Source organism: Trichosurus vulpecula, chromosome 7 (genome assembly GCF_011100635.1).
Source record: "Trichosurus vulpecula isolate mTriVul1 chromosome 7, mTriVul1.pri, whole genome shotgun sequence".
Taxonomy (NCBI): domain Eukaryota; kingdom Metazoa; phylum Chordata; class Mammalia; order Diprotodontia; family Phalangeridae; genus Trichosurus; species Trichosurus vulpecula.
In genome coordinates this window covers 14,929,213-14,941,883 of record NC_050579.1, presented here as the reverse complement: position 1 = coordinate 14,941,883, position 12,671 = coordinate 14,929,213, and the positions used below count along the sequence as shown (strand labels likewise).

Genomic DNA, 12,671 nt, shown 5'->3' with positions numbered 1-12,671 from the left:
GGATGAGAACTGAGGTCTTCTGATGCTGATGTTGTGCCACCCTGCCTCATGGGCGATGCACTAAAGGGAATACTATAACTCTTTTTTTTTTGGAGGGGGGAAGGCAGGGCAATTGGGATTAAGTGACTTGCCCAAGGTCACACAGCTAGTAAGTGCGTCAAGTGTCTGAAGCCAGATTTGAACTCAGGTCCTCCTGACTCCAGGGCGAGTGCTCTACTCACTGTGCCACCTAGCTGCCCCTAACTCTTATAATACTATATACTGCTCTGTTTGCAAAACACTCATCACCCCATCTTGTGTGACTGCAATCATGATAGCAAAGTGTCAGCATGGTATCTTGGGGACAGGGCCAACCTTGCAGTCAGGTAGACCTGAGTCCAACTCTGATCCAGACCAAGTGTGGGACCTTGGGCAGTTATATCATAGTAGAATTAAATATTACAAGCAGTATCCCCACTTTATAGAGAAGTAAAGTCAGGCCTCCAGAACTTCAGTGACTTGCCCAAGGTCATACAGCTCCTGTCAGAGGTCAGCTTCTGCACTCTTCCCACCATACCCAGCTTCCCCTTCAAAGTGGATGTAACCTGAATGGGTAATTGTTCATTTTTTTTAGGTGGGGTGGGGGAAAGTCCAGCTCTGTGATTTCATTCACATAGAGAACTCCACCAACACAGATTTGTAGCTTAGCAGAAATGACTGGCACATAGTAGGTGCTTCACCAGTGTTGACTGATTGGAGTCTTAGAGCTTGCCTTGGGCACTAGGATGGCAAGTCGCTTGCTCAGAGTGACATAGCTGGTATGGATCAGAGTGCAGACTTGAACCCAGGACTTTCTAAATCCAAGGCTGGTCCTCTCCCCACTATACTCTGCTGCCCCGTATTTGTCATCAATATAGTCAAAATGAGAAGGTGTGGAAAATACTTTGTAAACAAGGCAGTATATAGATACCAACCCAACATTATTAATCAGTGGGGTTGATTCTGATCAGTGAACCACAAATGACTCCACCAGCCCATTTATGAAGTCTTGGCCTGCTGGCTTCTCACCATGAGCCTCAGGTTGGGGGCTGGGAGGGTCAGGCCAGCATAGTAAGAAGGGTTAGGAGACTCAGAATTGAAGGGACTTTGGAAGTCCTCAAGGCCAACACTCCTCATGTTACAGATGGGGAAACTGAGGCCCAAAGAGGTCACAGAATAAAAGCTCTGGAGCTAGGATCATGTGGTCCAGCCCGAAGGTCACACAGCTAGTAAATGTGTGAGCCAAGATTCCAGTTCCAGTCCACTCTATCTTCTTGCTTCCCATAACTAGAAGGTGAGCTGGGGAAAGGGAGCAGACTGCAGGGAGGCACCCTCTTTCCCACCCCGATCCCCCAATAGATCTTGCAGACCTCCATAGTCTCTGGAGAGGCAATGCCATCTGGTGAAAGCTCAGGGGCCTCATCATCTCGAAGAGTAGCCCGCTTATACTCCAACATCTGCAGGGATGTAGGCAGAGAAACACAGGTGTCAGAATGAGGGAGACTGTTGGCCTTCTCTAGGGGCCCCAGCTCCTTCTCTTCCATCCTCTTTGGATGGATCCCTAGCATGCCTAAGTCTGTTGCACTTTCTGTTTAACCAAAGTTCACTCGCTAAACATTCCTTATTTATGAGGAATGGTGGAGGTGGGGGGGGAAGGGGGAAACCTGCCCTCAGAGAGCTTCCAATATGGTAGTGGGATGGGGAAAGATAGAGGAGGAGATAATCCCTGACCTCATTGGAGCCTTTCAGGGGCTCTCTATGCACACAAGGGAACACCAGGACAAGCGTTCAAGAGAGGGGTCTACATTATTGGCAGCCTTTTCTCTTCCCCCAACTCTCCAACTCTTTCTCCTCAGATTACCTGTTTCAGAGTCCAAGGAAAAGAGGCCCCTCCGTTTCTCCCCCCACCCCCTTCCATTTCAAGTGCACCAGTCCCTCAGGACAGCTCCCTAGTGGACCTGGGCCAGGTCACAAACTAGGGCTGAAGATGTTCAGAGGTGGGAAAGGCAGGTCCCCTTCCTCCCCCTCTCCCACCCTCCCCCCCATTGCACAGCAGTTTGTTTGTTTTTGCTAGGGCTGCAGCCAACTCCCCTTCCGGGCTTCCCTCCGCATGAAGCTCCCAAGACTGCCTACTGGTTAACCTGGAGCAGGGCACGGGCTAGAGATGAGGTAGGGGTATGGACGCGGGATATACACTGTGTATTCACTGAAACTCCAGGCGGGAGGTGGGGAGGGCAGCTCCCTACCCCCACCCTAGTGGGGTTTCTTTGCTCTTCCCCTGTAGCTCACTCCCTCAATTGTCTCTTCTGGACACACTGGGGCTGGGGCCAGACGAGGGTTTAGTAAGGGAGGAGGTGAAAAGGTAGAGTTGGGCTTGGGAGCGCACCTCCTGCCCCCCACCCGTCCAGAGATGGCTGTCTACGTTCCGCTCTGCTCCCCTAATCTCTAGGTCTGGACAACTCCCTCATCCCATACTACCCCAGACCCAGGGGCTCAGACGCCCACCTCCCGCCCTCCTGCCTCCTTGTTTCTGGCTCCCAGTCCCGCACTCACGCCTCCGCCCAGCTCCTGCAGGGCCAAGCTCATGATGGGTTGGGGACGGGCAACTCCCCAAGCTAGGCTAGGCTACGTTTGGCGGCCCCCTTGCTGGAACTGTCCGGCCTGGGGCCCCGGCGCCTCCTCCTCCTCCACCCGCCATGGTCAAGGCCAACTCCAGGGGTAGTGGTGGCGGCGGCGGCGGCGGCGGCGGCGGCAGCAGCAGCAGCAGCAGCCGGCGCCACAGCCCCCGCCCTCCCAGGTTCTCTCCCCTTCCTGAGCGCCGGACCTGGGGGGAGGGGAGGGGACGTGGGAGGCGGAGCCCAGGAGGCTGGGGAGCACCCCAGCAGGGGGCTGGGAGGGAGGGCTGGGGGAAGGAGGAGGGCCCTGGACACAGACCGTTACGCCGGGGCTGCATTAGTCCCACTCCTCTGCCCACCAGTCCAGCAGAGGCCACCCCTGTCTGTGCCATCCGAACTCCAAGCGTCTTCTCACCCCTTCCATTCCCCAAGAAGCCACCCCATCCTTCTTCCCTCCCCTGAACCTCTGGCCCCCTCTCCCCTCCTGGGTGCACCCACTCACCCTGGAGAATCCTCCCAGGAGTTCAAGGTTCGCTGGCCACCACTCCGCCTTCCCCCCGCCCCCGCCCCCGAGTTCTATTGCCTGTTTACAGACGTCGGTCAGACTGGCAGATCCTCCCACAACAGACCTCACAATACCACCGCCACCAAAACAAACCAACAAACAAAACCACCGGGGTCTTCAGGCCAGTCCCGGAAGCGCCCACTTACCAAGCTGCTCATCGTCCCTAAGACTGGGTGGCCCATTCTCGACCCACCAACCCAGCTTACACACAAGAGGCTAGCACGCGGTACACTTGCCGTTGACAGTCTCACGTACCAAGTTCACCCATCCTTCTCTGCAGAAACAGCCCCGACAGCTTTTCTTTTCCGAGCCCCTTGAGAATGGCCACTGCCTTGGAAAAGGGTCTTGCCGGGGGTGTGTACACACTGGTACATTGTCTCACCTTTTAATTTCAATCAGCTGGAGCTTCTTAAGGACCTACTATGTGCTAGGCACTACCTTTTAAAAAGAAAGAGCCATGAACATTTCTTTGTGGAGGAAAGTAAAACATTTTATTTTTGGCTCTGGGAGGGTTTTTTAAGCATTAAATTTAAACCCAGTATTTTGATATCTATGTGAGCTCCAAGGAGAGCTGGGGCTTTCACTTTTTATTTGTATCCCCAGAACTGAGCACAGAGTATGGTATATACCACAAAGGCTTAATAAACGTTTTTATTTCTTTCACTCATTCATTCAATATGTTGAACACCTGAGAATGCTTGAAGCAGATAGGGCAATAAATAAACAGGTCTTGCCCTTCTAAAAGAATCTATTGTCCCCAAATTGGAGTTGGAAGGAACCTAGGAAATCATCTTATCCAAGGATGACTGGCCATGAATCCTCTCCTCCCAATCACTGGCTCGTGGTTATCCAGTCCCTTTACTAAGGGAGAAACCATGAGCTCTCCAAGCAGCACCTTTCATGTTGGGCTCACTCTAGTTTTTAGGAATGTTCCCTTTCCATCAAATCTAAACTTGCCCCTCTTCAACATCTCTGCTTGTTCCTAGTACTAGGGGACAAGCAGGATAAATCTAATCAGGGCAGCCTGGCAAATACTTCAAGACAGTTGTCTTGACCCCTCTCTGTCCACTTGTTCTCTTGTACAGCCTAAATATTCCTATTTCCATCAACTGATCCTTTCATTCAAGGCATAACCTCCAGTGCCCTCCCCTTCCACCACCACCCCCACTTTGGGACTCACTTCAGTCTGTCAATATCCTTCCTAAAAAGTGATTTGACCTCGCCCAAGGACAGGAGGGACTGTGTTCTCCCTCACTCTGGATAGTATGCTTCCCTAAATACTGCTGTAGAAGACCTAGACCTGAGTTCAAATCCTGTTTCAGTAGGTATTAGCTATGTAACACTACACCAATTATGTAATGGATAAGACAGTGGACTTGGAGGCAGAAGACTTGGATTCAGGTCCCTCTCAGGCACTCACTGTAAGTATGATTCTGAGCAAATCACATCACCTCTGTGGCTTAGTTTTCTCATCTGTAAAATGAATGGGTTGGACTAGCTGGGTTCCAAGTTTCCTTCCAGCTCTAAATCAATGATCCTATTACCCTAAGTCACACAATCTCTCTCAAGCTCAGTTTTCCCATCTTTAAAATGTGGATAATAATCTACCTTCCAGGGTTGTTATGAGGCTCAAATAAGATAATATCCATAAAGGATATTTTTGGTTTTGCAGACCTTACAGCCTTACATAATATTTGCCATGAATACTGCTCCTGACACATATGAACTTTGTGCCTTTGGACAGTTAACTTAATTTAGCTGTGCCCCAGACAACCAGAACTACAGAAGAAGTGAAGATCCTTGTTGCTAGAAAGACATGCCATGAGATCCCTTGTTCCCCTTCTCCATATGTTTAAACCACAAGGTCTACACTGGAATTTTGCTACTCCAGTGAAATTACAGATCCAGCTACTACAGCTGGAGACTGTGCATGGACATCTCTCTCCTGTCATTCCTTAAATAAGCTGATTTTGTTTTAATGCATTAACTGCATCTTTTTTTTTAACAAGGTACAAGAATTTGGCAAGGGAAGTCCAGGAGTTTGAATAATGACCCAGTTTATGTCCCCTTTCCCAGCTATTCTACTGTTCCCGTCTTTTCACAAATTGTTCCTGGCACAGAACACTCAGATGATGAAGGAAGGGCAATGGAGGACTCCATCTTTGTGGGAGGGAATGTTTTGTTTTCACTTCTCCTGGCCATTACTGACCATCTGGATGATTTCCAAACACTTAAACAGAAATATAGACTTAGAAATCTGCAAGGAGTCCCTGGAGTTTCTCTCAGGTTTCGCCATAAGTTCAGATTTGCCCTGCAACACATCATAGGCACACGATTTTCTGCGCTACTCATAATGATCTCTGGGAAAAAACATGCACAAAAAGATGAAGAGCCCCTGTTCTAGAGGGAGGCAGAGCAGCACAATGGATAGAAATAATGGCTTTGGAATCAGAAGACCTGGATTTGAATCCTAGTTCCACCATTTATTACCCAAGTGACCCTGGGCGAATCACCAAACCTCTCTGGTCCTCAGCTTCCTGATATACAAAATGAGGGAGTTAGACTTGCTGGCATTTCTTTTCTTTTTGAGGGGGGAAAGCAAGGCAATTGGGGTTAAGTGACTTGCCCAAGGTCACACAGCTAGTAAGTGTGTCAAGTGTCTGAGGCCAAATTTGAACTCAGGTCCTCCTGACTCCAGGGCCAGTGCTCTACTCACTGCGCCACCTAGCTGCCCCTGCTGGCCTTTCTTTTCAGTCTTCCAGCTGGCTTACAGTGGCTGTTTGTCATCCACAACCCTCCATCTCTCTTCTTTGGGCCTTTGGCTCTTTCCCATGCCATCCCCAGGAGGAATGATGCTCTCCCTCCTTATCTTCACCTCTTAAAATCCCCGCTCCCCTTTACAATTCCGCTTACTTGCTACTTCCTCCAGGAGGCTTTCCCCATACTCCAGCCTTCTCCTGTAAGGTTACCTTCCCATATGTGGTCTCCCTTATTAGAATCCAAGCTCCCTGAGGGCTGGAGATGTCTCCAATTGTTTTTGTATCTCCAGTAATTAGCACAATATATAGTAAGCCTTTAATAAATGCTTATTGATTGCTTCTCTGAGCGCATCCCCAGAGCCTATAACAGTACCTAGCACTTAATAAATGTCTTTTTATTGAAGGAACTATGGGCTATTATTATTATTTGAGGCTCAGAGGTTAAATGACTTGCCCAGAGTTACACAGCTAGTAAGTCAGGATTCAACAATGTTTTCCTGGCTCAAAGTCAGGCCCACTGGCCACTAGGACATGTTGATTGACTGGTAACAGCAAACCCCTGGCAAGATAAATTCTGACAGATCTCTTTTTAAAACCACCTTTTATTGATATCTTTTTGCTTTACATTACCTCCATTTCCCAATATTTCCCTCCCCATGTCCCTTACCAAAGAGATATCTCTTATAACAAAAGATGAAAAAGAAAAAAGTTTGGCAAAGCTAACCAATGTATCAAGTCCAATATTATATGACCTGTTCTACAGTCTCCCAATTCCAGAATGACCCTTTGAATCACTTGACTCTTTGACCTTTCCCACCCTAAACCGTCATCCCAATGTCATTTCTACATCTGCCCTCACCACTCATCTCAAGGGACCAGATGCTGCCAAAGGAAATTCCCAGCTGGATCCTGGGCACATTTTTGCCTTTGATTCTCTCAGATCAGCTGCAGGACAATCAATCCTTTCTTCCAGTTCTTACTTATTCTCTCATGTTCTTCAGGCTAGCTCTTTTAAATCTTCTCTTCTCCCTTCAACCCAACAACTCAACAGATATCATTCTCTATCCTACAGAGATGACTGAGGCCATCATCTGTCACGAGTCCCCTTAGTCCCCTCTTCCATTTGTTTAAGCTTTCTTGACCTTCATTGACTTCGCCCATATTCTATTCCTTCCATCCTCTCTCAAAATTGGTCCTTGGAGGTGTCCATGTTTTTACCTTCAGGATTTTCATCAATTATTCCCCAATACACTTTGCCCCCCATCCAGAAACCTCTTTCATAACAAAAACATAGTTAAGCTGACACCATGACTATTTTTTAGTCCTCTCTGAAGCCCATCTGACCACTCTCTCCTCATGGATCCTCTCTCCTGTTGGTTTTCCTGACACCAGTCTCTCTCTTGGTTTTCCTCCTACATTTCTGACTGTTCCTCCTCAGGCAATTTTGCAAGGTCATCATCGGTGTCTACTTATGATCATCCACATAAGCTTTAACTCAGGTCTTGTCCCTTCCTTGGCCTCTGCACCATAGATTTAGAGCAGGAAGTCACTTGGGAGATCATTTCATCCAACCTTCCCGCCCACACATACATTTTGAGATGAGCAAACACACCAATAAAGGATGTGTGACTTGCTCGGGGTCACATATTAATGAAAAGCAGTTGGACTGGTACTCTGGGGAAATGCAGTCTGTCCTTGGTTACCCGTATGTATTTAGATAGTTTATACATTCTCTATAGAAGGAAGCCAGCACTGGCCACTCTGTAGCAGCAAGGGGATGCTGGGGTGTTTCTTTTGAAGAGATACATGCTTTCCATGAGCTCTGGCCACAAATGAAGGCAGAAGGCTCAGAAATTGGCCACAGAGACTGAAGGGGGTGGGGCAGGACATAACCAAATGAATGATGAATTAACAAGCATTTACAAGGCGCTTACTAAACACTGGTGCAGAGCTAACTACTGCAAACACAAAAGAAGCTTAATAGGGAGCCACAACACCTGTAGGGGATTGGTGGCTAGGGTAAGGAGTTTTGGTCTGGGAAGCTACAGGGGTGGTGAATAGAACCACAGAGCAAACAGTCAGTATGTCTTGTCTTGAATGATCAGGAAAGGAAGGGCATTTAGCTGTCTTCAAACCTTCATGCCTCCTATTTTGGCAGAGAGGCAGTGACTACAGGTACAGAATAAGGCATACATTTTCAGACTTGGTTGTACTTGTTACACAAATGGGAAAACCATGAGAAAGTGAGATTGAGATTAAAAGAGAGAAAAGAAAATCAATTAAAAACTTTTTTATAAAGGGAAGACTTGGGTCAGTCTTCAGTAGACTCTTCCTAAATGTCACTGCTTGACTCCAAGTCAGAGCCAGCCACCAGCAGATAATAATGTCCTAAAATGGTCTCCCCTGGGCCAGTCTGTTTCCCCACCTAGTCTCCCATACTGCAGCTACTTCCTCTAGCTAATGGTGATTGCTCCCTTTTCACCAATTTGCCTCCTCCTGACCCAGCTTTCCAGAAGTGGGCTAAGTAGGAGACTGTGCTGGGGGACTTGGCCTGGCTGAGGCTCAGAGGGGCACCAGGCTCTGAGTGACCAGTGGTGCCCCAGAGGTTCCTGGGAGGCGCAGAAACTAGAGGGAGCTGGATTAACTTTGGCTCAAAGAAATGAAGAGAATCCCAGGGTCACACAGCTCAGGAAGCTTCAGTCAGGACTGGAGCCCACGGCTTCCAGCCCTCCACTTATTGTGGGAACCACAGAAAGGTTACAATGGTGGAAAGGGCCTTGGCTTTGGGGGTCATAGGACTTGGGTTCAAATCCAGACTCTACCTCTAAATAACTCCAGGCAAGCTCTAATTCTATGACCCTCTGATAAATGATTGAGTCTCCTTGAAATGGGGATCATGATGCCTGTCTTTCCCCTCCCCCTCCCCAGCCAGGGCTGGCAGTCGAAGATGAAAACAGAGTGGAGGGAGGAAGCGCTTCCTAGAAGCGTGTTCTTATTCTCTTCATCGTTTGTAATAGCAGCGGACCTGCGCCTGGGACACGGTGTATCTGCGTGTCCTAGGCAGCGGGACGCTAGGTGTGACGCTGGTTGGGAGGAGAAAGGCAGCGGGCAGGCAGGCAGAGGACGCCAGAGGCCTAGCCCCACGTGCACACCTTCGTGCCACGCATGGTAAGCGGTTCCGGTGACGGTGGAAAGAGATTGGGGTGGGGGAAGGGTGGCCGGGGAGGTGGGGGGAGGCCAGGGAAAGGTGGAAGTCACCTCAGGTGATGCGTGCTTCCAGCCTCTCCCCACCCCCTCCCCCACACCCAGCTCAATGAAACGGTGGCTTGGCGGTCTGAGTCCCGGTGCTTTGCCATTGAGAGAAATCCTCTCAACGGAGGGACAAGCAAGGATGGCCGTAGCTCACAAACGCTGAGGGCTGGGAGGGCTAATAGCCCCCCTGGTTTCTTGCCCCCACGTGGCCTCTTCACGATGCCTGGCGCTTACTTTGCCCGGTGCCCCCAGCCCAGCCCTGTCCCCAGTCAAGCCCCTGTCCCACTTAGCCCTAGCTAGGCCCTCTCTGTAGGGGTCCACGCCGGGGTTAGTCTGTCTGGACTTCAGCCGGCGGGGAGGAGGGCCGGGATGTTTCAGGTCCGAGTTAGGGCTGCGGCGGGGGATGGGGGGGACTGTGGCGTCAACGCGGCTCCCCAGCGACGCCCCCCCCCCCTCACCCTCGCCACCTATTATGGGGTTTGCACTCGGGCTAGGCCATCCGGGGCTCCCAGTCTCACAGTGTCCTTTCCCTTTCTGTGCTTCCACGATCCCAGTCTCCGGATCTCCCTAGCTGCGTGCCCCCACCAACCACAGCGGCCACCGGCCTTCCCTATCTGGCCCGGCCCCGCCCCGCCGAGCTCTGCCGCAGTCCGGCCTCTCATTGTTATTCCGCTCGCGCGCACACCGCCCCCTCCGCCTCCGCCTCCGCCTCCTGGGCTCTGCCGCGCCGTGCCCCCCACCTGCCTGCCCGCCCGCCCGCCAGCTTGCCTAGGCGCTCGCCAGCTTCTCAGTCCATTCAGACTGCCCAGCGGCCTGGGGAGATTGAGGGCTGCGAGGGGAGGGCACGGTAGCCCAGCTGCCCCTTTGCAGGCCCGGATGCTGCATGACTTCATCTTTCCGCCGGTTTTCCTTATGATGTAGGGCTCCCCCGGCCCCCGACTCACTCTGGACTGGGAGAAGGAGGAGGAGGAGAAGGAGGAGGAGGAGGGCTGGCGAGCAGGCGCGGCTCTCAGCTAGACGGCGGGCTGCCCCCCGGCTCCGCTCCGCGCTTCACACACACACAAACACACGCACACACACAGAAGCGCGCGCACACACGCGCGCACTTACATACGCACACACACGTAGATACACACACGCACAGAGGCACACACAGAGACACACACGCAACACACCCCACAGTGGTCCTCGCTCAGTCCTCCTGACAGCCAGACTGCACCATGTCGGAAATCCTCCCCTACAGCGAGGACAAGATGGGCCGCTTCGGCGCCGACCCGGAGGGCTCAGATCTCTCCTTCAGCTGCCGCCTCCAGGATACCAACTCCTTCTTTGCGGGCAATCAAGCCAAACGGCCCCCTAAGCTGGGCCAGATCGGCCGGGCCAAGAGAGGTAGGGAGGCCTGGGACCCACCCGCCTGACCCAGAAACCAGCCTCCAGCGATTCCCCCCCTCCCCGCCCCGTCAGTCGGCTCCCCATCCTATCCAACCCTATTGCATCCCCCAGGCTAGGCTGCTCCTGCCGCAGCCCCAGCCTCTCTCAGGGATAGGATCCTGGATCTGGGCAAGGGAAGCAGGGCACGCGAAGGGGTCCCCTCCCATCTGCAGCTCTGCGCCCTTCACCATCTCCCCAGTGCCCCCATTCCCTTTGCCACTCTCCGGGACTCCTGGAGCCCGCCTTCCCTAGTTAGGGAGCTGCAGCGATGGGAGGGACAGTAAGCTGAGCCAGGAGGTGGGAAGCCGAGCTGGGATGTTGGAAGCGAGCTGGGGGGCGGGGAAGAGCAGGGTTGGATGCGTTCGAGTCGGAAGGGAGAGCGCAGCCTGGGATGCTAGGGACCCTGGGTCGGCAGCTGGGAAGCGGGATACGGAGGGAGCTGGTGCTAATGGGCTGTCAGGCAGCAGAAGACAGCATCTATGGCTGCAGACACGGGGAGGGAGGGAGGGAAAGAGGGCTCCGAGGCCGCAGAGCCCGCGCGGGACTGAGGCGCTGCTTGTTCTGCAGTGGTGATCGAGGATGACCGGATAGATGACGTGCTGAAGGGAATGGGGGAGAAGCCGCCGTCGGGAGTGTAGACGCGCCGGCTTGGTCCGCGGGCTCCGGTTCCCGCCTCGGAACGGCCCGGAGCGCAGGACGGCGATGAAGCTGCCGGCGCCCCCGGCCCGGGCTCCCGGCCCAGCCTCAGCCCCAGCGGGCCGGGGCCTCAGGACCCAGCGGCTCCGCCCGGGCCGCCGCCGCTGCTCGCTGCTCCGGAGCTGTCCGCTTCAGCACCAAGGTGGCGGCGCGGCCCGGTCAGGAGCCCCTGTAGCGCCCGGCCCCCGGTCCGCCCCGCTCATGCACTTTAGGACTCGGGCCGTGGCCCCACCCCGCACACAGAAACGGACACAGAAACGCGTGGCGCCCGGTGCCACGGACATGTCATCGTCGCTGCTCATTCCCTGCGCCCTGTCCCGCACGGCCCCTTCCCTCCAGCGGGTTTGCAGCTAAGCAGCTAGCTGGACACGGGTCCCTCCGTGCCGCCCTTCCCAGGGACGTTTGGCTGCATCTTGCATGCATGAGCTTCCCCTCTGGAGCCCAGCCGGAGGGGGTCATCATCCTCTCCTCTCTCTTTCCCTGCGTCTGGCGGGTCCCCCATCCGCAGCCTCTTTCTAAGGTGTCTGCCTTAGCACATTTGTATTTTTATATCCGATTCTTTGTTTACTGGATCTTCTCCTAGAGCCCCCTTGGTCTGGGTCACAGGTAGTCCGCGCCTGGCGGATGGTCTCAGCCTTTAGGCGGTGACCTCGGGAACCCTTCCCTTTAACCTTGATCCCCACACGGCCAGTCTTTCCAGATCCTTTAGATGCGTTCTGGAGCACCGCCCCCCTCCTCAGGAGGGCTCCCATTGTTTTCCACCTTGGACCCCAACCCTCCCTGTCCCTGGGGAATGCACTGCCTCTGGGATGATGCCAAAGGGGCCCCAGGTATGCACCACTGTAAATGTCCCGTTCTGCCCCCACCCCATTCCCATCTTCACTGTACCAGGAGTTCGTGAATAAACACAGACCTGTGCATAGCCTGGCTGCTGCCTCTAACCGGCTTCGGCAACCCAGCTCTAGGCTCTAGCTTAGTAACGCACCTGCTCTTCCAGAGCTCAGGCAGGTTAAGGGGGGTGGGGCGAATTGATTGGTCAGGTAAGGAGGATGTCTCACCATAACGCCTACCCTGTTCTCAGCCCCCAGGTCCTTCAAGGCCCCCAGTGTCTGAGTCATAGTGAGTCATAGTGGATACTGGAACACCAAGCCATCTCAGCCTTGGAGCACTGGTTTAGCTTTCCAGTCTGTAGCTCTCAGAGGCCCCCACCAACCTCATAATAACAGACATCCACAGTTCTTTCTTTAAAAAGTTTGCTGAGGGATTTCCAGACATGATCTTAATTTGAGCCTCACAACAACCCTGTGAAGTGGGGACTCCAGTATTCCCATCCCC

The 12,671-nt window shown here is 52.9% G+C and overlaps 2 protein-coding genes across 5 annotated transcripts in view; one reads left to right on the top strand and one right to left on the bottom strand.

Moving 5' to 3' along the window:
- The window catches only part of LOC118856641 (endothelin-converting enzyme 2), a 49,927-nt gene that overhangs the window by 30,268 nt on the left and 6,988 nt on the right, over positions 1 to 12,671 (bottom strand). The window contains exons 1-2 of one of the 4 annotated variants that reach the window (XM_036767047.1): positions 3,136 to 3,164; positions 1,389 to 1,475 (exon numbers count right to left, since the gene is read on the bottom strand). In XM_036767047.1, coding sequence (XP_036622942.1) covers positions 1,389 to 1,475 — 87 coding nt within the window. In that variant the 5' untranslated portion in view covers positions 3,136 to 3,164. Of the gene's footprint in view, positions 1 to 1,388; positions 1,476 to 2,571; positions 2,826 to 2,952; positions 3,014 to 3,135; positions 3,165 to 12,671 lie in introns of those variants that run through there. The other 3 variants (XM_036767048.1, XM_036767046.1, XM_036767050.1) reach the window with 3 other exon arrangements.
- Positions 10,430 to 11,278, top strand: CAMK2N2 (calcium/calmodulin dependent protein kinase II inhibitor 2). The gene is made up of 2 exons (XM_036767051.1): positions 10,430 to 10,598; positions 11,208 to 11,278. Exons 1-2 carry the CDS (start codon positions 10,430 to 10,432, stop codon positions 11,276 to 11,278), a joined length of 240 nt encoding a protein of 79 aa, XP_036622946.1.